Source organism: Sebastes umbrosus, chromosome 15, assembly GCF_015220745.1.
Source record: "Sebastes umbrosus isolate fSebUmb1 chromosome 15, fSebUmb1.pri, whole genome shotgun sequence".
NCBI classification, from domain to species: Eukaryota; Metazoa; Chordata; class Actinopteri; order Perciformes; family Sebastidae; genus Sebastes; species Sebastes umbrosus.
In genome coordinates this window covers 19,585,751-19,613,580 of record NC_051283.1, presented here as the reverse complement: position 1 = coordinate 19,613,580, position 27,830 = coordinate 19,585,751, and the positions used below count along the sequence as shown (strand labels likewise).

The 27,830-nt window shown below is 41.6% G+C and overlaps 1 protein-coding gene across 1 annotated transcript in view; it reads right to left on the bottom strand.

The window, feature by feature from the left end:
* Positions 1-1,639: 1,639 nt before the first annotated feature.
* The window catches only part of pard6gb (par-6 family cell polarity regulator gamma b), a 36,872-nt gene continuing 10,681 nt past the window's right edge, over positions 1,640-27,830 (bottom strand). The window contains exon 3 of the mRNA XM_037795564.1: positions 1,640-3,279. Coding sequence (XP_037651492.1) covers positions 2,198-3,279 — 1,082 coding nt within the window. The 3' untranslated portion in view covers positions 1,640-2,197. The remainder of the gene's footprint in view (positions 3,280-27,830) is intronic.

Sequence of the window (27,830 nt, the reverse complement as noted above, 5' to 3'; positions counted from 1 at the left end):
CCAGAATTGCTGCATGGCAATTGACTGATGCAGAGGCATGGCATTGGTTAAAAAAGTTTATCACACATTTCAACATATCAAATATCCAACATAATTGATAAGCAGTCAAAACAGTTTATTTGGAGAGAAGATGCAGCAATGAATCATCAATATAGAATATAAATTCGGACAAGGTCTGGTAAAAGAATGACATGGGTGGCATTAAAATTAGTTCTTTTTGCACAGATCAACATGAAATGTTGAATTTCCTTATTTTAGATGTGTTTTTTTTAGATTCAATCTTTATCAAGACTTATATCAGTTCACTTGAATTGCAAAATTGCCAGATGAGCATCTGTGTCACATGTGAGGAGCGTAGTTCTTTCACACATAAGTGCTAAAACTATGTCAAGGACCTACTGCGTGTGTATGTCTTCTGCTGACATTAACTTTTATACTTTACATGCATCCCATTGAAAGTCAGTGTTAAAGACTTGATTGGTCTGCCAATACACTCAAATCGGCTGCTGACTGGTGGTGCAGATTGCAGCCAAAGCAGACCAGTTGGACGCCGATGATCTATTAGCTGTTTGAGCAGTGTGGCATCTCGAGTAAACACAGTAGACAAACAGTCATTAGCGGAGAGGTGGAAGGAGTTTGCTTCTGCTGGAGGGGCCTTTGACCTACAGGACAAAGCTGTTGCATGTCCATGTTGAATGTATTGGATGATGATAAAGACTAGTTGCGTCTGAAAAACAGACCTTCAGATATTCCGTCTTCACTATGTGACGTCTAGAGCAAGTTATTTTGTGATGAAACTTGACCTATATATCCTACCCAAACCTGCCTCCAACAGGCACGGACTTGTTGCAGTAAACTTAAACATTACGGGAATGAGGTTAAAGTGACAATGAAAAGTGCTCTAAAAGACTTAATTAATCTTTGAATAGTGATATTATCAGTAATCAGTGTTTTAACTAGTTTGCTGTAGGCACCGAGGTGAAAATATCCTCATGGTTTTACTGTAGCTGCAGAATGGCAATAACACTACCAGTAATCTCCAGAAAAAGCAAAGTCACACCCCTTACGGCATGTGTTGCGGTTATGCATTCCTCGTCTACAGATGCTGCTGTTGGTAAAGAACTTGGGACGTCAGCCTCTGCTGTGATTATTTGCTTTGTTGACTGTCGACAGTGAGTCTGGAGAAAAGCTAAATGAAGAAAAAAACTGGAAAAGCAAATTAATCTATATCTGTTCAAAATGTACCTTAAAGGGAGATTTGTCAAGTATTTGATACTCTTATCAACATGGGAGTGGACAGATATGCTGTTTTATGCAAATGTATGTATATATTTAAGACTCATGGGTACCCATAGAACCCATTTTCATTCACATATCTTGAGGTCAGAGGTCAAGGGACCCCTTTGACCAAGACAGTTTTTCCTCACCTAAATTTAGCGTAACATTGGAGCGTTGTTTACCCTCCTTCACGACAAGCTAATATGACATGGTTGGTATTTTTTCTTTCTTTCATTATATTATAGACTATTTTCAGTCTTATGCAATTAAGGAACTAGCGATGTTTAAATTACACAATGTAAAGCTTTAGGAACCATACATGTAACCTAACAGCTGAACCAAACATCACATTTCTAGTTTGCAGACTTAGAATAATTTATTGGAACAGATACAAGGATTTGATCACAATCATCAATGCATAAAAGAACTATTAAAAAAAAAAAAAAATCATCATACTCTAAACAGCATTTATCAGAATATAAGAAATATAGATTTACTCTTTAAAAACATCCATAAGTAACCCCAAAGTTGGTCCCAGTAATAAGAATGAAAAGGATCTTAATAAAAGTGGTCACTAATAACAAAAGATATTAGGCTGTAGGCACATTCAGAACTCTAGGATACAGTGGACTCGCCTAAAAACAGTTATTTGTTCTGATGTTCATCACATACATACGTACAAATCTTTTGATGTAAGACAAAGACAACTTTTAAAAAAAATACAGGAAATATATACACAATACAGTTTCCTGGCTTGTAACTTCCAGTCATCAATTATCTCGTAAAAACAAACAGAAGTTACAAAATTAGTATCTGACAAAACGCACTCGTGCTCATATTCATCCGGCCTGGTGTTCCAGTTTAAGTCTCTGAGCAGTTGGGATGTTTCTGTCTCTGTGTGTGTGTGTGTTTATAAGTATTATAGGGTAATGACGGTGCCGTCCTCCTCCACTCCTCCCCTGGGCAGCGCGAGGCTGTGTCGTGGGTCCGTTTTCAGGGAGCTGAGGATTTTGTGCAGGCTGCCGTTGCTGTGGCGGAGGGCCGGGTTGCTGCTGTGATGCGGAGGCTGTGCTTGGTGGTGACGGTGCTGGGACTGTTGGTGCGGGTTGTGCTGAAGGCTCAGGTCTCTGTGGAGCTGGTAGCTGAGGCTGCTGCTGTGGTGGTGGTGGTGGTGGTGGGACCCTCCGTTGAGGCTATGCTGGGAGTGGAAGGAGGCGGTGGAGACCACCGATGCAGGACGTGAGGGCGGGCTCGGAGGTGCCGCCGGGCCTGAAGCCGTCGTTGGCGTCTGATGGTGTGTGCGAGATGCGCTGGACGCCAGGGAAGCATTGGACCTCTGAGACGGCCGCTTGATGCTGTTCTCAATGACAATATCCGTGTCTTCGTCGCTCTCCAGGTCGTCTTGGTACCCGTGTGCTCCAGAGGACATCAACCCCGCCGAGGCCACGGACAAACTCGGGTAACCGGTCGACCCGCTGCTGTCAGACGACTGGCCCGAGCTCCCCGAGATCCTGCTGCTGCGGACCACGTTATTGCGCTGGTTCACCGGCTTGACCGTCACAATCAGGTTGTGGCTGTTGGCGATCATCATATCCGTTACCTGGTCTAAGGACTTCCCCGACACTTCAATGCCGTTTACCTCCAGCACCTCGTCGTTAACCGCCAGCAGCCCCGTGCTCTCCGCCAACCCTCCGGGCACCAGTCGAGATATGAAGATGCCGGGGACTTTCTCGAGCCCGTGGGGGGTCACGCGCACGCTGGTTCCATCTCGGATGTAAAAGCCAAGGGGTTTGTCCGAGCCGTGGCGATACAGTCGGACGCGGCGGTGAGATTCGGGTAGGATGTCCACATCGATGATGGAGGAGACGGGCCGGAAGTCCTGCGGCATGCCAATGCGGATGAGTGGCCGCTTGCGGTTGATGTCATTTTGGCGCAGTGCGACCACGGCTTTCTTCCTACGAGTTATCGTGTTGGTGCCATAGCTGGCGTAGTCGACCTCTTCTGCAAAGAAATAAGGGGGGGACAGAGAAACAAAAAAGGTTAGAAATTAGGTTTCAACGTCGTTAATGTGCAGGCAACAGAGGTTGAACACATTCTTTCTGTCCCCAGATGTTAAAAGCAACAAGGAAAAACCACAAGGCACAAAAAGATTGAGAGGAAGATCTGGAAAGCTAAAACAAACTGACAACAGAAAAGTTTCCATTATGCAACTACAAAACCTGTAGTCTTTGCCTACATCTTTAAATCAAACCACCTGCCTTACAAATCCAACAACCTTTGATGAAACTATGCACAGATGTGCTTGAAAATAACTTTCTCGTGAGAGACCTGCTAATCATTTGTACAGATTTTATTCCATGTGTGATATAACACACAGTTCTTATTACTGAAGCCACAAACGAGGCCTGAGTTCAGTGAGTGAGTGAGTTAAGTTTGAAGCCAACGTTTTCACAATGATGAGTCCAATCTACGCATGAAAAATGACTCTCTCTCTCTCTCTGTGTGTGTGCATGTTCGTATAAAACGCTGAGTGTGCAGAGCATTCCTGCCTGTGCTGACAGAGGCGACCCACCCTTCTGCTACCAGGCGGCAGCTGTAGGGATTCCCAGAGTGCATTTCTGCACAGGCACATGCATGTACTAACCTCAGTACAAACATGAAACTCAAAAGATATCCCTCCACTAGCTCAACTAGTAAGAGACCTCAAAGGATGTAATACAATGTGGAAAGTATGAGCTCAGTGTGGTAATCTCAGTTAAAGCATGATGTGTCCAACTAGAGATTTAGAGCAATCAGTAAAACAATGAAAACCCTCATAGAGAACTGGCTTCTTCAGAACAACATTGCCGCTGCTGCCAAACATGCTCTTGTACTTGCTTAGATAAACTAAAATAAAGGAAGGAGGATTGAGGCTTTGCAAGAGTGGAATGAAAAATATACTGTGGGGTGTCAGCATTCATTGAGTGAGTTATGATTCTTCTGATAAAGACACAGTGTGAGATAGCGGGAAATGATACAGAGTGTGCTCCATGATGGAAAACATAATAACTTGTTAGCTCTCTAATCTCCTCTTCTCAGGAAGACAGGAAATCTGGACACAGCAAAGCCTGATGTGACAGGAAGTGAAGCTCCCCAGATGGGAGCATCCTGCACTTCCATGGCAACGGCGATGATGAGTCATCTTTGCCCTACTGTTTGGGACACCTGCTTTCTGAAATTATCATGAGTGAGCACACTGTAATTTTTTTTGGCCCCGTCTTCAAAGTACACCGTGGAAGGAGAGAACACTGAAACAAATATGTAGTCTCTCCGAGCAGAGCCAGCTGGCCACCGGTCGACCCCTTCGGCCTCGAAGGAGCGTGGACGCCTGCCATACCTCTCCCTATGCAATGCTGACTCATCATTAATACACGTTATCTTCTTTTGCCGCTCCTCCTGAGCAGAATGTCGACTAAGCAGCATGTTTTACTACACAGCTTCAGAAATAAAGAGTCTGGGGGGAAATTTTGTGAAATCTGGTGTGTTGTCAGGAGGGAAGAAGCAGCTTTTTTTTGTGTCAGCAGTGTCACCGACCACAGTACACATGGGGAATTGGTGATGAATAAATTGGGGAGGAAAATAAGAATGATAAATGAGTGTTTGCGATATGGTAGATTGACGTTTCTTGGCGCAGCATGAAATAATGTTAAGTGCTTACAGAGTGGAGCCAAACTGCTGTGCCAAAACTGCATTATATCAAATAAAGAAATAACCTTATCAACTTTTGCTGCTTTAAAATAGCCTTTTTTTTAATTTTTTTTATAAATGCCACTTTTAAAAGCAAAAGCTTCTGAACATTATCAAACTTGAAGTGCATGGTATTCTTGGTTTTTCTGGGCATGTCGTGGCAGAAGCTGATTTGATTAAATCCAGACAACGCGTTCGCTACAGGGCTGGAATTTCTGCCACAAGTGCAAGTCTGCCTGATGGGAACCATGTTGCATGGAGATCGCTTACAGGCCTACGGTGCAACACCCTCCACCTTCCACCTTCCACACCCTCACCTCGGTCTGAAACCACACATAGCACACTACATCACCAGTGTATTTAGTAGGACAGATGATCTTTCAGTCAGAAATCCTGTGTGTACAACTATAATTATGCTTCTTTGTGTTTGTAATGTTTCACAGCTGTTCTGCATAATCCCATAAGAAGCCCACGTTGCCGTAATTTGTTTAAAGAAACCTACAGATCCAAAGACATGGGGTGTGTTTGATGTGTCTTGGGGCGATAGCATGAAGAGGAAAGATTGAAGTTGAGCTGAGCGGGGGGTCACATCTGGGTTTGGAACACCTTGTGCTGATTACACTGATCACAATTCATTGGGAGTGCTTCACTTTAAAAGGTCTAAATTCTGTCTCACTGATGTCCTTTATTGTACAGCAATGTATCTAACAACCATAACAAATATAATAAATAATATAAAATACATATCTCTCCCCTCCGTATCTCTTTCTAAAAGTAATGCTGCATTCACACCAGGCAGCGGCATTCTTAGTAACATAGGTCAACATGTCACAGGAGTCACAGGATCTGTTTACTGATTGGCTGCATGTACTCTCTGGCCACACTTTGACGCTAAAAGTTAAACTATCCCAAACTTTTAGTTTGGCCGCACTTCACGGCCGCAGCTCACGGAGCTCGGGAGCAGCCTTCGCAGCTTCTCATGACCATTGCATCTTTGTAACACTAAAAAGTCAATTAAAGTATCATCATGCATCTTGTGCCTATATATACAATTACCAAACAACCAGAAATGTCACATTGTTTGCAGAAGAATGTGAATGCGAGCCAAGTAAATAGCTCCTCTATAAGGAGGAAGGCGTTAAACAACAATGAAAACAGCCACAGGTGAAGCAGGTGCACAGAGAGTTGAAATTCTCACATTCAGCAAACCCTGAAGTCATTTTATGTTTCAGGAAAGCAGAAATACTAGAAAATTAGACAGAAAACTAGTCTGTAGCTATTTCGGTAATCGATTAATCATTTAAAGACAACCTATTGTGCTTTTTCCCCTTTCATTTTTTGTGCATGTAAAAGATCTACAAAGTTACAAAGCCAAAAGTCCTGAACTGCCTGAAACGCCTTGCTTGAAGTCCCGCCTTTATTTACATAACATGGTGATGTCACCAAGTAATACATTTGCATAATACCTGCCTAGCGGCTAGTTTGGCACGCCCTCAAACAAAGTTAGTTAGAGCGGAGCTGCAGCAGAGTCCAAAGAGTTTGATTCAGTTGACCAATCACAACAGAGTGGGCCAGCTGGCCAATCAGAGCAGACTGGGCTTTTTGGGAGGAGGGGCAGGAGCTCAAACAGACCGTTTCAGACAGAGAGTGAAAAGAGGTGCTGCAGCACAGCCAGTATGAGAAAAAGTTTTTTGAACATTAAAGCATGTTAACATGTTCTAGTAGAAACCTGAATACAAGTATGCACTTGAAAATTAACTAGTAACTTTAAGTCCTTTTCCAATCAATAATGAAACACTGGTTCCAGCTTATCAAACGTGAGAATTCCTTGCTTTGCTTTGTCTTTAATGTCAGAATATTTAATCTCTTTTCACATTGGGCTCTGGAAATCTGTGATTAGCATTTTTCACCAAAACAATTAATCAATTAATTCAGAAAATTCTGAAAATGATTGTTAGTTGCAGCCCTTAAGTGCACTGTGCCTTCCATCACTGAAGCTACAGCAACTCACCCTGGTAAGCAAAACCACTGGAGTATCATGGGATTAAAGTATTTGGAGATGCCAAACAAATTAAGATGTCGAGTCATAGTATCAGACTGCGGCAGCAAAACCCTGTCTGTCTATGTCTGCAGGACTGGGGTATTATATTCAGGACCAGTGCACTCATCAAACCCAAATGGGGTTTTTCCATTGCAAAGTTTAACATTATGTTACGTGCTACTGTAGAAAAAAACCCCGACATACACACTCCAAATTGTGTGTATGTTTCATAGTAAACTTCTATTACTACCGTACTGTGTAGTTTTAACTAAATGTGATTGCAGTCCAGGATAAAGCCAGAAAATTACAGATCAAAAAAGACCTTTCTAAAACAGTCCAATCTCATAAAGGTCACTGATTACTTCAAAGAAGCTAAGTAAGGATGAACTATCAGGTGTCACAGCTTTCTAGTTCTAACTTGATCCTGCCAAGTATGGGACACACACACACACACAGGGCTCCTGGCACAGAGCTAAACTAAGTGAGCACGTTCCGGCCGATCAAACAAAGGTTATCGTAACAACTCCTGACAAACCTAATCCCTGCTACACTGAAGCATGATGGGTAAGCCAATGTGAACCCGTTAATCAAAGACCGCCGGGTCTCTGCCAGGCATCTGCAGGCCAAACAGCACCTCAGATCAAAGCCCGTTAGAAAAGCCTGGTGCTTCAATAAGCTCTTACTCAACATTTCCACATTGTTATTTACTGATCAGAGTATGGATGGAATATAAAATGCATATTTAGGTGATGCACAATCTATGATCAATACCAGCCGTTTGCATTTACCCTAAACTTCAGTTCGTTCTAAAAGTTAAGGTCAAGGGATTCCAGCAGAAGTACGGCTAATAGCGACGAGGCTAAATGCTGACAAGGATGGAAAAAACAGTCATTCACTTAAACAACATTTAACGTCTGTGGTAAAGAGTATCAGTGAGGGTAATACGAGAGCTCTGACACAGCTGGCTGGATAAAGAGAGAAGGTCAGAATTTGACAGTGAGATTTCCACACAAACACAAACCTTAACTCTGTCATGCCATACTTGCATAAAGTAATCATGAAAATAGGAATACTGAAGTTAAAAACCACATGATGCTAAAACTCAAACCCACACATAGTCAGGGGAAAAAAGGTCAGAGGTGGAAAGACGGCTTCTTCTACATTCTGCTCTGTGTGCATGAGTCTGCATGTGTGTATGACACTCGAGGAATGTGGTTGTAAACATAGTTGGGGATATCTCCGAACAGGTTGAAGACCTGCATAGCTTCTCAAGAAAGGCGTGGGCTGCTTTGAACCAAAGCAACCAGCTATTTCAAGCTCGCCACGAAACTGTTTGAGTAATGCGATTGCTAAATCTTTTCCACAGCCATACTAATCCTGAGACATACATGTCTTGTTGTAACGCTGCATTGGGGCGGAAAAAACAGACCAATTAGACGCCAGCTAACTAGTTTGCATCTGGCTCTCAGTTGCTATTGAACGCCTCATGCTGTTCTTAGGAAAAAGAAGAAAAATAGTCTTTGTTCCACTGCGGCCCGCCTCTAGTTAACCAAAGCTGTGAAGGAAAGGCCCTTTAAAGTCCTACTGCTTTTCCACCATCTCCCATAAAAGACAGGAATCTAAAGAGTTTTATGATCGACCATTAGGGCCTCTGTGCACACTTGTTCCTGGCAGGTCTTCTTACGTTCACTACTGACTCGACACGACTGTAAACAGACTGAAGGGACGGGTGGAAATGAACCGAAAGAAAAACACACACTTCTATTTTTGACAAAGTGTCTCAAATCCTTCTTTTAGTTTCGGTAATGTAATGTGCGCAGGAATGCGAGTACACAAATGGTATGAGGAAATTAATCAACAGGGTATTTGTATGACGTGTGTTTGTGTACGCTACTCTGCACACTAGCTCCTGACTTTACATAAAGTGAATATGCAGCAGCGCAGCCACAACATGACTGGTATGCTTTTTGGTTCCCTTTAGAGGCAGAATAATCACTAAGCAGAAGTTGAGACTAATAACGTTTGAAGAGGTGTTTTGGGGCCGGCCTCATGTGTGATATTTCACACAGGGCTTTGTGAAAGTTGGCACGCTATGTTAAGTACTTTTGCTTATACGTGTGTTGGAACCAGAGCCAGAATTTATAATAATTTTTCATGATTTGTCAGCGTTGTGTGTTCAGTGCTAGCATGTGTGCCTGCGTGTCACACGGCACATGAACATGTTAATCTGTATGAATGGACATCTTTGTGCTTGGTGGGAAGTAAATGGAGGAACATGTTGTATCCATCTTTATAAAAAGCTCCAATTATCAGCTCTGATTGGCTGAGTCACTGTCAAAGAAACAAATATTAGGTTGTTTCGTTACAATTAAAGAACTATATTGTTTATTAGAAGATTAACTTTTCATTATTTCTCATTTTAAAACACAACGTGGAAAGCCTTGTTATTATGTGCACGTGAGACTTGGGGTAAAGTCGACAACATCAACACCCTGCTAACAGCTTTACCGGCGGCCCCTCGTGTGTGTGACCCCGTGGTAATGATATTTTGACTCAGTCAGTGATATGACCCAGACACCAGAAGCTCAGGAACTTACAAACACACAATCCTTTCAGACGGCTTCACAAAGGCAATACAGCCAACTGCCGTGGCAGCAACGCACCATGCAAAGAAAACTACATTGCAGCTAGGTATATGTATGTATGTACACCCGTTCACCCGATCAACTTCACACTCGACAGGTGTATTTGCTGAGGATCAAAGGAAGTGCAGCGTAGAGTGTGAAGTTGTTTGGATGAGTTGTTCTCAAGAAAGCTGCAAGCAGCAATACCGGAGGCCAAGCAATCGGCTTGTTCTGAACGGGCAGTGTTGAGACACATACACTAAAGCATACAGTATATGAAATGATTGTTAAATGCTACATGCTAGATTTAGCATCTTGAGCACAGATCACCATATTGTCAATGTCTGGCGAAAATTTTAAACTTTCTAAACATTTTAAACATTTCTTTATACATTTTTGTGAAATATGCAAATTGATGATTTTACACTTTGGCTTTTGTACGGATTAAACAAACTAGATTTAGCTAGGGATGGGCGATAATTCAATATGATAATTCATTGTCTTTCAATGGAATCGTACCGGGATTAAATCATATATCGAGATATCGTGTTACAAAATTAGGGGAATAAAGGAATATAAGAGGGAATATAATTTGCGTTTTTGTTTTTACAACACACTTTTCATTACCGCTCGGTTCAACGCGATTAACAAATGCATATATATGGAAATATTTTTTTTTCTATAAATTCACTTGAAAATTGTTATGTTCATTTTTGCACTAGAGTTCTTAATGAAATGAGAAAATAATTTTCATTTGTCAAGTATTTAATTCACACAGGAGTATACAAAACCATGTGGTTATTTCATATAGACTATTTATTCATTGAATTACCAGAAAACATGCTATATTGTGATAAATATCGTTATCGAGATATGAAATGATCTATATCGCGATTGAAGAATTTGGCCCTATCGCTCAGCCCTGATGAAGCGTGTACATTTTTGAGCTATAGAGGTCCTTCACACAGAGCCAAGCTAGCTGTTTCCCACATTTCCAGGCTTTGTTGCTAAGTTAACTGCATGCTGGCTGTAGCTTCATATTTACTGTGCAGATGTGAGAGTGATAGCAGATCTTCTCATCCAAGGGTCGGCAAAAGAGTGAATTAGCGTATTTCCCCCAACTATTCCTTAAGTGTTCTTTTATGGTTTTTATTTTTGGAAATGTCTTTGCAGCCACAACAATATATTCATCAGTTCAACTCTGTATACTAAAACTACAGCCCATGACCTACGTCATGTTGCTCCGTCTACTCCATAGCATATCCAGCTACAGTCCATCTATGCGAGTGACATTCCTGCACCCCAACAACCTCCCCCACCCCCCATCATGGTTTTCGGCCAAGCGTGACAAAGTGCTTAGTGACAGGAGAGACCATAATCACTGGAGAGGGGGAGAGACGAGGCACACAGAGAGAGAATGGTGAATAGTGCTAGACCCTGCTGCCTTTTGCATTAGGTCACTGGATGCTGTGGCAGTGGGCTTCATTCCTGGGCCCCACAGACACACACACACACACACACACACACACACACACACACACACACACACACACATACTGTAGCTGGACGCTCCTCACTTTCAAACCCACCAGGAATATGGCATAAAGTAGAACGGGATGAAACTGCACATGACAGAGCGCAGCCAAAATGAGACGCGCCAGCACAATGCGGTACAGTAAGCGTTATGTGTCCACTGTCCCCTTAGCCACATTTGCATTTTTGTGTCCTGTTTGCATTAGAAAAGACATGATTTAATGAAATGCAGAGCGCTTTTCCTATTGCTTTCTCCTCATAGCGTGGGCTCAGAAAGAGCTGGTTTTCATGACTCTCCAGTGGTTTCATACAACATCCAAATACAGCAAAATGAGCTGCATTCCTCTCACATGTAAATAAGCTGCAGCAAATACTAAAACAGGCATTTTGCTTTCAACTTCTGAGTTCAAGTTTTCACCTTTGTCAGTGTAAAGTGCATGTGGAACCCCTTCCATTGGGACGTTCGCACACATATAAACGTGAGGAATGAACCAAAACAATCAGTATTCTTGGACGTCTCTTCTCCTCCACCACTGGAGACGGCCGGGAAGTCTATCTGTGTGTTTAGGAGGCTGACCGCTGCCAAGACGTTCGGCTAACACTAACATGGAAAAAGAATCCAGACAGAATAAAGAAGAACTTTTTTTAAACATGCAAACATATTTCACATTCTTGCAGGGGTGGTTGAGGCTGAGGCTGGGCCCGGGTGGAAAATTTGGAGAAGCTTGATAAACTGAAGGTTTGGGTAGAAACTTTCTGTGTTCTGTGGTCTTGTGCATGCTGTGTTATACTAGGTGCATTGACAATGAACGTGTACAGGCCATGGTGGAACATAACTAAGTACAAACCTCAAGTACTGTACCTTGAGTACAATTTGGAGGTACTTGTGCATTGGCGAGAATCTGTGTATCTATGATCCATATCATGATACGGTTCAATATATTGTGATACTTAGAGCAAGGTGATATATTGCAATTTTTTAAATCTAATTTTAGGAAAACTGTTATCCTTATTCTTCTACTTCACTACAGTGGATACTAGGTACCTAACAAAGTAAACATTTACATGTAAAACATATCAGTTTATAAAATATGAAGCATTGTTGTTAATTAAACTTGTTGATATTATTAAAAATAAGTATCATATCTTTGCACTGAAACATTAAAATGCTGTTTACAAGTTAATGCATCAATAATAAATCAAATAACACGTATAAAAATACAGCACTTGAGTATTTTTACATTGTGGTATTACTATTACTTGAAGGTACTAAATAGCCTTTCCATTGCATCTCAACAGCTCTCAATATGGTGACGGTGAGCCGGGCGGCTCGCAGCTAACGGTGCTAACAACGGCGAAAGTGCTGACAGTGTTTACCTGAGGGAGAACCGGAGGATGGGTGCTAACGCTTCTGCGGCGACGCTGATGGTCGGGACAGCGTTATCAGCCATAACCGCCATATGAGAGCAGTACAGAGCGGGTGAGCGAGTCAGTGGGGTGCGCTCACATGCACTAAAAGCACACATGGCCGGCCCAGCGATGTCAACAAAGCACGGAGAAGCTCAGATTACAACACACACAGAGGAAGAGTGACTTCAATCTCTGCTCAGATTGACATTACTCCTCTATATCTTTAAAAAGCAAATAGTTGTTTGCTGCTATATTAATGCTCTGAATATCGCATAGAGAACATTTAAGTAAAGGATCTGAATCCCTTTTCCACTACTGCATACAGGAGAGTACACACACAAACACACACACACACACCACTGCACGTATACACAAGCATACCTGAATTCACTTTTATGTGAACTCCAAAAAAAGATGATGGGGGGGGGGGGGAGTCTTGAGTCTGGACTGTCATGTTAACTTATTAACAGACTTCAAAGACCCACAATCATGTGTGAGCGTGCATTTGTATTGCTTCATGCTTCACGTAGATAAAAGAAGAAAAAGACAAAGAAAAAATCCAACAAAAAAACGGTCTGCAAGAAAAGTTTTTCCTCCTGATAAAACAAAGACAAAGCTCTAAAACTTATGCATGCATATATGTGCGCTTGGTAGCACTTTGCACGCACCCCCCCCCCCATTCCATTCCTTCACTGCACTCTGCACTCATTTCACCAGCAGTTACCGCGGCACACAGGGGCCGGGCTGGCTGCACATCTGGGACACGTTAAACCGAGCTGCCTCGTCTGCTCCGCTCTGGCTCAGCCTGTGTGGTTGGGTGGGGCGGGGTGGGGTGGGGAGGGAGTCACAGGTTTAAGATTCTCTGCAGGTATCACCCACCCCCATCACACACACACACACACACACACCGCCAATATGCAAGCAAATGTTGGGCCAAATCACAAGGGAAGCAGAGGTTAAGACCAAGAGAAAGGGAGTGTGAGAGTGTGTGTGCGTACATAAGGAGATTAACCTGTTTGTGTGTGTGGGTGGGTGTGTGTGTGTGTGTGCGGGTGTTGGGGGGGGGACGTATAGCAGGGGAAGGGAGGGAGGAACTTCAAAAAAGGAGGAAGAGGAGAGCGATGGAGTAGACAGGTCCTGCATTCCTCCAACCTTTCAAAAGGAACAATCTCCACTCGATCAAGTGTTTGAGAAAAAGTGCTTTTGGGGGGGTTCACTAACTTTCTCTCTCTCTCTCTCTCTCTCTCTTCAATATAACCAACTACTGCTTCTGGTTTTAATCCAGCTGCCTCTCTGCTGATCATATGCATGTTTCCAACCAAGAAAACACATGCTGTTGATTTAAGCTCCACAAAGTCTACGCCGCCATCTGGCCCACAGGTACCCGGGCTGTGCCTTCACTGCTGTTTACTAACCCAAGTAAAGATATAAATAATACATGTGGAATACAAAAGGTAATGGAAATCTTACACTTTTTACTTAAGAAAAGATAGGCTGAGCTATAAGCGGTGTACCGATTTTTTATTTTAAAGTGGGGCTGCACAATTAATCAAATATTAATGGTGATCACGATTTTGGCTTCCCACAATTAAATGAACATCTTCGACTGTGATACTGGCGTTTAAAATGCTCCGCTCATAGAAAACTCCCACTGCATTTCAAATCAAGCGCTTCCTAAACTAACAGCCAGCCACCAGGGGGCGATCAATATGTCTTGGCCTCACTTTTGGGGAACTGTCATGCCACTATGTGTGCACCCTATGGCGACAACCAGTAAAAAACATAACTGAATGTTGCGGCTGCAGTCCAGAGCAGAAGAGTAATATACGGTATATTACAGAGACCAGACAGGCAAAATGAAAATGCACTTAATTCAGGTGAAGAAGAACCTTATTTTGATGCAAAGATGTGTAAATATAGGCAGGAATGTAGCACAACATGGAGGTGAAAGCAGCGCTCTGTTTATTTAAATGTGAAAGTGCAATACAAATATTTTGTCCCTAAAATCTATAAATAATCCTGATAAGTAATCAAGATCTCAATATTGAGAAACATAATCAAAAATAGCATTTTGTCCCTAATCCTGCAATCATATGACAAATAATATATTTTACATTTTGGCAAAGAAGCGATCAGGGGAAATAGATTCTGGCAGCGCTCCAGTGACACACGTCACACAGCAGCAGACTTGGACTTGTGTCATTGCCACCTGTCTGGCCTTCTGTTTGTGTGAGAGTCCACGAGAGTCATTAAGTGGGAGTGTGGGAGACTTAAGGATAACACAGACAACATAATGATAGAATGACTATCCAATCTTTCTATATCCATCTCCTTTTATACACAACCAAAACTCTAACCTCAAGAGATACTATGACTAACATTGCTGAATTGACTCCATTCCTCTCCCACACTCTCAAACCAAAACACAAGCTTCACAGCCTTCAGCCTCTTCGACCATCAAATCATGTTTAATGAGCCCCAAGGCTGAAAAGATTTGCGCTCAATTGGATTTGCTTCACATTGCTTAATGAAGAGAACAATGTTTATGAGTCCTGTGTGGATATTATTCATGTGGGCTCGCTTCACAAGTGGGGAAAAAGGTGAATATGGTTCATTTGCAATAGCTCGTTGAGATAGTTTTATAGTTGACGAAATGAATAAACTCGTCCGGCGTTGTTAGTTGTGTTGAATATTATTCATGTTAGTTAAATAGTGGCAAACAGGTTTAGTGAATTGCAATAAAAAGTGGCAGCAAGATCTAAAAATACTAAACCACATATAAAGAGGATGCAGTGGATGCTGTGGAGGAGTAACTGAAACATTTACTTTAATGTAGGGGTGTAAGAAAATATCAAAAACGTTGAGTATCACGATATTGTGTTTTGAGATACTGTATTGATTCTCAAAAGCACTATCGATTTTGAATTAATAGTTTACATGCAGCTTTTTTTCTACTTCATTTGAGTACCATGCATCATGTGAATGGAAGCATTCAGTTGTGTAAAATGCCATCGCCACCATATTTATTTTTATCAGACGCCGCAAGTGTGTGGCCGTACTTTCCGACATTTTGGCACGCTGAACTACCAACTCCATCAAATACACCGCGATCAACTTCACCACACCACAGATTGTAGGTAGTGGGCGAATCATGTTGCATTAAATCGAAGAATGCTTGCGGTGATTGGCTGCGAGCAAAATCATACAAATAGTCATACTTTTATAGATCTGTGTACAAAAAGGATTAAATGCAGGTATCGCTTGCCTGGAGACGTTTCAATACTACTGGGTTATTATGGTCGATACTTTAAAAAGTATCGAGCACCGATACCCAGCCCTAGTATTCACACCTCTAAAATGTAATAAAATGAGACCCACCTCAACCCGGTATAATTTAGACCTGGGTCAGATTCCTCAAAACCACAAGTGAACTCAGAGAGACCTCTACTACTGCCCTAGTTTGTATCCCTCCAGCTTTATCCTCCTCCACTTTCTGGCACTGATCTGAGTTCAAGTCACTTTCTAATCTTTTATCTGCTGCAAGTGACAACAAGCAGACTAGGAGGATTATGGTCTGTCTGGCTCTCTTAGTGCAGACAGGCCAAGAAATGCCAGAGGATGTGATATTCAAGCCGACAGGTAAGGAAATGAAACAACAAAGCAGAAGTAAACACACATGCAGACTTGAAAATTGACAAATTTCCTTCAGTAAACAGGCCTCGGAGAAAATTCAGATTTGTAGTAAACTGCCGGCTTAAGGGAAAACAGAGAGACTGAGAAAGTGCAAGATAGTCTGTCTCACAGAGGACGCCTTGCCGAGAAGGTCTAACATCAACCCACAGGAAAACTGATCCTCTGTTGTGAAGCTGCCTCTGGAGACCTTCATCTCATTCACACTGTGGGCAAGAAAAATAATCCATCACGCTGAAACTCGACTCATAAGTGGCCAGAGAAAATGTTGTCTCCGAAGCTGAATGAGATCATTTTTTATCCTTATCCAAGCAGACAAATACGCAGACACACACACCTTGTCTATCGAGAAGCTCTGGCAGTCAAGTGTGCCTTGTTTTGCAACAAATCAGTCTGATAGTTTTGGCTGAATATGGACTTTTTTGTTGCTGATCCAGTCACCATTCTTAATCCTTTGACGGGGATTCAGCACCACTGGTATGTGGCGGACCCTGCCGTCAACGCCGGCACCCTCATTGACCTCTATTCAGTCAAGAACATGGGTCAATGAAAAGCCCCTTCCTGGCCTCCAGGTGAGGGGCCCCCGTTCCCCGGGTGTGATTGGGTTAATCCTCTGCGAGCTTGGACAGGCCTCAGTCCCATCCTCCCCCTCCACCTCCACCTGAAAAACACCCGCTCTTACACAACCACACAGCATAACAGGACACTTCCTGTGTGTGGTGACACATATCCTCTGTTCTTCCTGCTCCATGCTTTGCTCCGCTGACTCCATTAGTGGTTTACTTCATCTAGTCTCTGCTCTCGCACACCGTGTCAAAACTGTCTGTGGGAGTGTTTTCACATGAGCTGTCAGTGTCCATTGTTTTCGGCGAGTCTCTGGGACACAATTCCTATCGGGACAAGAGTCATTCCTCCCCTCCTCCATTCTTTTCCTTCCTCTCCCGTCCTGAACTGCTGAGTTGGCCTGATTCAACCACCAACTCGTGGCCCACATGTCTGCAGAAAGGGGGGAGGGAGGACGGGAGGAGGGGGCATCATCTTCTCACGGTGTGTCCGTCTATTGCTGCCAGACATCTGGGAGTCAGTTCAGGAGCACATTTTTCAGGAGAGCAAGGTTTAATCTTTGTTTGTGAAAGTTAATTGGAGTTTGATGTTTTCATGCTGAATGCACCGATGATGCAGTCATCCAAAATGGACTCAATGAAAAACAGTAAACCAGATAAGTCCAACTTTAGGTGACTATGACTAAAAGGTATGCAACAGGGTAGTGGTGGGAATCCCCAGAGGCCCCACGGTATGATATTATATATAATACACACATATATATATACACACATATATATATACACACATATATATATATATATATATATATATATATATATATATATATATATATATATATATATATATATATATATATATATATATATATATATATATATATATATATATATATATTATATATAAATATATAAATATATATTATATATAAATATATAATAATATATATATATATATAAATATATATTATATATAAATATATAATAATATATATAAATATATAATAATATATATATATATATAATAATAATAATAAATATATATATATATATAAAATATATATTGCGATTTATTACCTTTTTTAAACTGCAAATTATGCAATTTGTCAACATCTGTTTTATCTAATAAGATACAGTTTTCACTCTGTTCATCTCAGAGTTTTCATTCACATATCGTGAGGTCAGAGGTCAAGAGACCCCTTTGAAAATGGCAATGCCAGTTTTTTTGTAGTGTAACTTTGAAGCGTTATTTAGTGTTCTTGCCAACAAGCTAACATGACATGGTACCATTCGATTTCTCAGGTTTTCTGTTTCATGTGATATCAGTATCATCACTCTAGCTTTAAGATTACAACCTCTGATTGTTAAGACGTTAATAGCTTATATAATAAAAGATCAATACTTTACGCCTGTGTATCGATACAATATTGCAATACTATGCTGTATTGATTTTTTTTACCCACCCCTACAATGGGGGTTGTTGTTATTCACTTTTTTTGCTCCATGTTAAGAGGCATAAGTGGTATTTTAGATTTTGTATGAACATTTTCTTAAACACTGTGTACCAATGAACTATTTTGCACAATTTCCTTTACTGTGCAAGAAAAAGGTGCAGTTTTAAATCATTCAACTGATCACTTAGAGACTGGCTATACATATTGAAGCATATAAAACGCCACAACCAAATATCCAATGACCAAATGATGATTGCAGAAACTCTTCCAAGAGTAATCAATTAACCACAGATAATCATAAGATGCGTGCTTCATATCCTCTCAGTGATTTACTTTGATGCCAAATGAGGTTTGCAATGCAACTGTTAGCTCTGGTGATTTGTGATAGCCAATCATAAACACTTCTGGCTCCATTCTAGCCAATCCGATCACTCCAGTGTGTGTTGCGGATGAACAATTGTCAGACTGGTGAGGGGCCATGACAGCTTGTCTCATTGTTTTATCCTCATGACCTATATATTCCTCGAGCACCCCCACACACACACCCGAGACTAGTCCACACAAATCTAATGTGCCATAATGCACAAGTTTAACTCTAAAATCCAGTTTATAAACAACAACAAAATGGATTCTTATTTTGTCAGTGTGGCCACAACGGGATACCAGAGGAGTAAACAACCCTAAAGAAACAGCCAACTCCCTCTCAGAAGGCCGGATCACACTATTTCTAGGAAAAACACAATGCAACACTTACTTAATGTGCCACATAAACATGCCTTTTTCATGCTGGAGGCATGATCGCAATCATGTTAGTAGTGAATGTTACACTTTGTGCACACATTGCCAATGATTTGAGTCTCCCCCACTAAGCAAAAACCAAGAAACGCACAAAAATATAAAATATAAAAACATGGACCTCGACTCAGACAGACACACTAGTGTCCGCGCAGGCCAAATGACACGAGAGTTCATACAGTGCACTTGTACACAGCCGTGTTTGCACAGGCTTTCATGTTGAGTGGCTTTAGTTCTGGAGGGTTTTTTGCCTCAGGGACTGTGAACTTCTGACCAGGGTCATCAAATGGGGAAAATAAATAACATCACACACTACAAGGTCGAGCACATCTGATTGGTTTCAAGGGACGAGGAGCGCTTTTAGTACATGCCATGTGCATCAGCAGAAATATGCGCTATAAACTCCACTCATTTTCAAAGCAAAAGTCAAGAACCTTTCTTGAATTAGGCTGGCTGATAGATTTACTTGTTTATTGACTAGACCATATAAGCTACCAGTAGTTACCATGATTTGTAGCCAAGACACCGTTAACACAGAGTAAGCTGGGTGGCTCTGAAGCCAACCTTGCCAGTGGTGAGTGCGTTCTGCTGCGGGTGAGCAGTCGAGGAGCAAAGTCAGTCCCTCCTTTGTAATTATGGACTCCCAAAATAACCCTTTTGCAGAGGCAATGCTAGGTTGATGTTGTGCTATAGCTACTGTGCACTTCTCATGGCTCAACTTGCTTAGCCCAGAGATCTATGGGTTGTTTTTCAGACCAGAACCTGAAGTGAGATGTAGTCGATTTGAAGATTACGAGGATACAAATGAAGGGTTTTTGAATGATCCTTTAACTTAATATTGAAAATTCAATAGTGACACAAATTCCAAAAGCTACTAAAATATTCCAAACTGTGTTCCAGGACCAAAAAAACACTCAGATATGGTGGGAAATTCGTCACAGAAAACCAGATATGACATGTGCGTCAGTGACAATCACATCCTTTTCAAGGCGACCTCCGTGCTTTGATAATGCCAGATAAACTGGGTTTTCCTCAAAGGACACAAATCATTTGCTCCAGCTTGTGTTCACCACATTTGTACGTGTGAATTACTCGTGTGAGTCTTCCAGTGCTACACACACACACAGCATGCCTGGCCTTGTCCTCCAGTAGAGCTGTAATTAAGGAGGAACTGCAGTGAGCAGTCTCGCAGCGAGCCGTCTCTGCACAAAACCAGCAACTCCTCCCTCAAAAAAACCCACTAACATCCACCCAGGCCAGCGTCCATATCCCCCGCTCTCCCTAACCCCAAATCTTCACCCTCTTCCCTCACTTCCCTCATGGCTCGGTTTCTAAACTTGGCCTGGGAATTTTCCACTGCATACCAACTCTTATTCGACCATTCTCAGTATTGTCTCCGTCCCGTTTGAGGGGAAATCCATCCTTACATTTGATATATATCATTTACCTGTTGATGTTTAATGCATCGCAGGAGGTGTTTTCTGATTAAATGTGTTAGTTGAACCCTCAACTTGTCATGGAAATTTAATCACATCCTGCATTTCCCAGAATTAGGTTCAACAAGTCCAATAGAACATGAGAGGACATAAATGAACATGAACATTAAACTAGGATGATTATATGATGATAAAACTGTTTTACCTTTCTATGATTAATGTCTCAATTAAATGTTGATTTTTATTCATCTGTGAAAATAAGTACCACCACACAAAACAGCCAAGAACTGTTGTTATTTGAGTGTTTTAAAGTAATAGTTCAACATTTTAGGAGATATGCTTTTTTGATTTCTTGCTGAGAGTTAGACGAGAAGATTGATACCACTCATATAAATATGAGAGTGGTATCAATCTTCTTATTTAACTGTGGGCTAGAAACTAACTAATGTATTAAAATAATAAATTAAAAAAATTAATTAATTAAAATAATTTTATATTAATGTATTATTTATATAAATAAATAAATAATGTTTTATTTTTTTATTTTTAATATGCGGTTTTAGAATTAAATGGTAAATTTATGTAGGAACCTAATGTAAAAAATCTATAGAACACCTTTCAAAATAAAGTAAAATCCTTTTGTATAGAAAAACAGATGTGTTAGTTAAGAGAGGGGAAATCCCAAAACAAACCCTGCCTCTTATGCTCATGACAACATCCAAACAACAACAACAACAACAACAACATAAACAAAGAACCTCCCTCACAGTTGGAAACTCAGTCACACATGTCACAGGATCTCACTCCACTTTCAAGCCATATACACCGAGGGAAAGAAATAAGGCACGGAAGTATTTCAAGCTTGTTGTTCTCTCTTTGAAGGCTCCTGCTGCTGAGGAGTGGCCTGGTGGTGGTGGCGGCTTAGGAAGCTGTTTGTTTGTCCCTGAAGGACCGGCTATATTCATCTCATCCAGCATACTATTTCCAAAACCCTTCGTACTCCCGAGCTTATTTAGATGCAGGATGAGGTCAATTTCAAGTGAGCCACTGAGTTTCTGAGAATAGTCATAACAGAGAGTGTCGAGGTGTGAAAGCATTCCTGGATTGAGAGCAGCTGTGGAGTGCATTTTTTTTACCAATAGGAAGAGCTTCATCTTTCAGGAAACGTGCTTGTCAAACATTTGAGCGGTTTATTTAGAAGGATTCATTTTCTACAAACCCGATTTGTGACCATGCAAAACCAAAAAAATGTCAAAATAAATCCATGAAATTTTCATCAAACGTGACAAACAGATGATACAGTGGGAGGAGGAGGAGTGCCCCGACATAGACACTCCTGTCCCACAATGTCTGGAAACTTCATTGTGGGGGAGCGAGGACGCAGTTCAAAGCGGGGTCGTAAAACCAAAATGAAAGCAGGGACTTAGGAAACACAAACACCAATATAGTTCTGCCAAACACAACAGCCCTTACAAGTTTAATTAAAACACGGGGAGGGACCACCCCCTCCCACGCCTCAACAACGGAGAGACGGGCTGAAGATGGGCTTAAGATGTGCGTCAGCTGCGATTTTGTGATGCATATAAAGCAACATGTGTGCATCTTCTGCTTTGGTACAGTTAACGCAAAAGACTTCTGTTATGCAATTATTATAAAAATGACTCAAACGCGCAATACAAGCACAAATTAGATGTAATGGGACAGAGTGTATGTGCGTGCTCGTATCTGGCTGCATGTCTAATACGGCTGTGGATTTGCGATGGTCCCTCATTGTGCCAGCTGACATGATTTACAGCGTCGTCCAAGCTGGTCTGCAGAGGCTTTGCAGTCGGAGGCACAAAGGAGAAGCAGCTCCCCGTCGGACATGGCTGCTGCTCCTCTGTCCCGCTCCTGGCAGGCACCAGGCATCTCCATCACACTTTAACTACGGCTGGCATTGTCTGAAGACGCGCAGAGAAAAGGCCACACACAGGTTTTTATTGAGAAGCCCACACACACACACTACCTTTAGTCGTTTTTTACGGCACTGAACCTTTTCCCAGTAGAGACGGGGAGGATTTATTTGGTATGGCGCAGAGATGCACTGTGTGAAACACACGCGCAGGAAAGATTTCCGACACTGACGAGGCCTCGAACACCTCACTTAGCTGCGATTTTCAAAAGGCAGGCGGTGCGTTTTCCCATGCTGCTCTTGCCCTCTCAATGTGACCCAGATGTGTCATCAAAGTATCTGTGTGAAGCTTACACAAAGCTCGAACAAAAAGGCTTTTTGTCTCAGACGTCTTCTTGTGCCACCTCTGCCTGCGCGGGCTTCCCCTCTTCGCCAGAAGATTTCTGTTGGCTCAGATTGCAACAAGAGGCCAGACCGCAGGATGGACTGGAGGTGGACTCAACCTGCCCAGTCCTCCCTCCTTCCTTCCTACTCCCCTGCCTGTCTGTCTTTCTTACTGTCAGGCTGACTCCTCACTGTCTGCCGTGGTTTTCTCCCCCTTTGCCCCTCGACAATTGAGTCATGCCTGAGCTGTTATGTGAAAAGAATGAGGATCAGTCTGAGCAGCTACCCTAAAACAGCACTTATGAATGTGGACCAAGACGATTAGATGTCCTAATTGACAGGAATTGCACACTTTCACCACACAGGAAAAGGGTAGCAGGGTGGAGATGTAACAAAGAAAACAAAAGCACAAGAGAGATGAGCTATCACTGACAGATGCAGCCTTCCTTTCCTTCAAGGAGCAGTAGGCAGTGAGTAGGGACGGTTGTTTCACAGCGATCCCTTTCACTCAGCCGGCTCCGTCGTTGCACAGCCCGAGGACGCTCTCTGGTACCGAGCACAAAGACTAGAGGTAGTGGCAACAGACCACACTCAAACTCACGCTTAATGACTCTGATGTCCTGTTAAGGGAGTCACAAAAGCACACTGAGGCAACGCAATAAAGGCAGTGCCTTTACACGACCAAAATAGACCTGCTGGAATGAGGAAAAGGATGCTTTCTGCCTATCGTGGTATTTGATTGTGCGGCTGGCACGCAAGTTTATAATCTACCGAAGAGCACACATAAAATGCAAATGAGCAACGGAGGACGAGATAGAAAAAAGCTGCTGCACGCTGGCATGAATAAATTCTGATACTAATCAAGAGATCTGTTCTAATCCAGTGTCCGAGGACTAAATCAGCTTTGTGAGGTCTGACTGAGGATAAAGAGCAAACGCTAATTAGTGAAGTGGCTCTTCCTCTTGTCTGCATGGATCAAATGTTGTGGGGTCAAAGCTTTAACCTACAGCTACCATGAGTGAGCACTGGCATGTTGACATATCTGCTGCACAATCGCATCTAGTGAACAGGGCACACACACACAAACACACACCCCACGTGTTCTTAGAAGCCCTTTGGCCGTGGTGTGAGAGTGGCCAGATGTGCTGTCAGGGTCCCTGGAGTCAGCCACAACAGCAGCACACAGACAGAGAGGAACACAACAGAGTATGTGGCTCTAAAATGTATAGTAACTGCTTTATGGATTTATATAGAGATATTTAAAATTATATTTATGAAATTGTGATACAGTAGGGCTGCACAATTATCGATATTTTATCAAAATCGCAATATAGACTACTGAAATTTTCACATCGCAGGATGAGGAGAAAATTGTAATTTGTTAAAGGCAAAACATGTGTCAAAATATAATTTTAAATTAAATATCGTGGTGCTGCAGAGATGTCCTGGCCGACACATCATATTCTACAGACTTTTGAGTCAAACAAACATTTTTGTTTAGTACAGATCCCTGCAAGAATCACACCATAAATCATTTAAATATGTTTTTCAATGAAAATGAGAATAATGTAAAAATAATCATCATCTCTAATATTGCAAATCATATCGCAATTGTAATATCAGTCAAAAGAATTGCAATAAGATATTTTTCAAAATCATGCAGTCCTATGAAACAGTGAAAATAATTGTATGTAATGTAATAAAATATGTAATAAGAATTAGACTGATCTGATACACTGGATCGGTATTGGCACTGATACTGACCTTATTAAGCAGATCGGGCCGTGATGCAACCAATCCAGTTTTCTGTATAAGTGTCATCATACAATTCACTTATATCCTTTGGACATTTAAGTTATGTGATCTTATATCTCCCAACTTCTACTTGCCATTGTGTTTTATATTCAATTTTAATCTGTCAAATTATCCATCGTAATTGCAAAATTCTTGTACATACTGTATTTTATTTAATTATTTTTTACTAATCGAAAGGTTTTAATGGCTTTTACTGTTTTTATAATGGTATTGCCTCTTATCTATTTGTATATGTCATTGTTGTAGTTATGTTTTCCTTTTATTTGTTTTTGTAATTGACTTGATATCATTGTAAATGAAGGTCATCCCTCAATGATGATGAATTGCAGGCCCAATGTAACCTTACATAAAAAATTATTGCAGTGAGATATACCGATTTAAAATGTTGGAAAAAGACAGCAGTGGTATCAGAATTGGTATCATGGTTAAACTGGTGCATCCTAAATACATTTGAAACAAAAGAGAGTACAACATGAGAATTGAATTAGATGTCTGCTTGCAATCTGATTCTTTCATGAGGAGAAAATAAAATGTTATGAAAATTTAAGCAAAACCAGACAAAAACAACAAACACAAGCCGACCAAGCGTCCTCTCCATTTCAGCAACATTTGGTATTCAGGCATTAGACTGTGACCATGGATGCAGAGTTTCTGTTTCATAGACATAAGCAATAACTTTAAAATGTCTTTATTCCTGTCTTATGTTGTCTCTTTGATCATTAAGAACCACATCACATATAAAAGTGCAAAAAAAACCTTTTAAAAAAGATACTTTTTTCATAATGTGAATTGGTCTGTGGTGAGTTACAAAACTACTTTTCTAGAATGACAGAGAGTAACCATTTAAAACTGTCTGCATGTTTTGAGACGACTTCTCAGGGTGATGACTAATACACTGAACTTTGATATCATGAACTTTTCGCTCAAGCAATTTCAACACGCCACATTAAATCTTCCTCTTGTACTCCCTTAATAGTTCTGAGTGTAAATGTCACCTTTCTGTTCGCAGCCTGCCAAGCTTTGTTCTGTTAACAACACACAAAAGAGCAAAGAGAGCCAAGTGTGGAAAGTCAGCAAAGTGCAGACAGTCGGGGCAGCAGTAGAAATATAATAACACTCCGCATTTATTTGATCTCCAAGCAACTGTGCGGTCCAAGTTGTTGAGTAACACCACTAGTCTGGGATGTCGGCTTTCACTGGCGTAGCTGCTGTTTTATTCTGGCGTTTTTTATTTGTGCTGTGGTGCCACATCTCTCTTTAGTTTGGCTGATGTTGATATCTGACCCTCTTAGTTTTCACAGGTGTGGAGAGCAGTCGGGTTGCTGACTAAACCCCAGCATGCGAGATATGACGCCGCACAGACTCGACCTTGGCCTACCTCGTCTGCTCTATTTATTTAAACTTTTAGCCCTTTGCCAAACAGGGGTCTCTCCTCTTTGTTGAAAGTTTAGTCTGTGTGCACACTGCTGGCACTGTCTACAAAAACAACTCCACTTTTCCCCCCCAAAATTGAGCTTTCAAAAACAGACTCGTGTTTTTCTTGGATCAAGAACGTTTTTGTTGAACCATTAGTGTAATTACAGGTAAAATTCTAATTGACTTTAACAACATTTGAACCCTACATGTCCTCCACTGTGCATCATAAAAGACTATCATCACGATTACTACAGGCATGACTGCAGTGTGGGAAATTAGCAGCAAGTATGCACCAACGCCAAAAGCTCCAAAAGCCTTTCAACCTTCATTCACACGTCATATCTACTCCAAAAATAGATCTGTGGGAATATAGAAGATACATTTTGTAACAGGGATCATTTACGCAATGTCTTTAATCTTACAAAAGTGAAAGACGCTGGTGAAATGTGAAAACTCATGAGCTCAGTGGCCGTTTCCTGTCCCAGTTATCTTTGCTTAAAACAACAATGTAGGCAGTGTTCCCTCTCTCTTATCTATACCCTAATTTGCATCATTCTGCACAAGAGGCCGAATGTGAATGAACAGTTAGTACTTACAGGAGATAAACATACCATAAACCTTTGACAAAATGTCATACTACCTAGTGGAGTAAATTTAACATACCTCTGATCGCGATGTGTCAAGCACAACTGGACCAAACAGGAAACTAAAAGCTGAGTCAACGTGAAGCTACTGGAGTAAGGATATCCTATTTTTTCCCACTTTCAAGCACTGAAATGTGCATGTGACCCCAAATCAAACATAAATCATCAGTTGGCCACACATGACTGAACCGCTACAATCACACGCCCGCCCACACATTGGACCGAACAAGAAGAAGTCCCCTGGCCTCCGAATACAGAGCTGGTTCACTCACAGATCTTTTGACGCGTCCCATTTCTTCCCATCACTTGCTGCTCGTCCCCCTCCCCCCGCCTGAGTGTGCCTGCATGAGAAATGTAGAAGTGTCCCAGTACAAAACTTCCCTCTGTGAAGCGACTACCCTCCCCCCCCGTCTGTCTCAGTCTACTGAACTGATATTATTGACATTGTTGGCTTCCCAGAACACCTTTTGTAGCGCTTGAAATAAAAAGGTTGCAGAAGTAATGAGAGGGCTGGGACAAATAGATACGTTTCTCTCCGTCTATTTCTTTTCATCATTACATTACACACGCAGACTGCCTGTGATTGAAGTTATTATGTGAACGATTTAACAGAAAGGTTCCTTTCTACCGTGGACACAACCACATTTCTGTTTTTGAACAATTCCTCAATTTGCATTCAAATGGAGTGAACCCCAGTAAAATGAAATATATCCAAATTGAAAAGTGTTACAGCTCAATGCACCTCCTAATAGTTTTGCATTGCTGGCAACGTAATACTTGCTATGTAGCTGCAAATAGTACTCATTCATTTTAGAGGATCACCTCTTAAAGGAACAGTCTGTAGCATTTAGGGGGGATGTATTGGCAGAAATGGAATATAATATAATGTAATAATAGTGGACTTCCTGGTTTAAAACTCAACACAGGTGCTCTCCTTTAACTTCCCCTTACTCAGACTGAAGACGAGCTGTGCAATAATCTACGCCGAGAGGCTATTGTGTATTGTTGGTGAATGAACCACAAAGTGTAAGCCTCTGTTCTGTAGGTGAGGTCATCATCCCCCACAGGGAGCAACATGTATCATCAGCTGGATTATTGCTGTGTGTCGCCACACAACTGCTGCACACGTG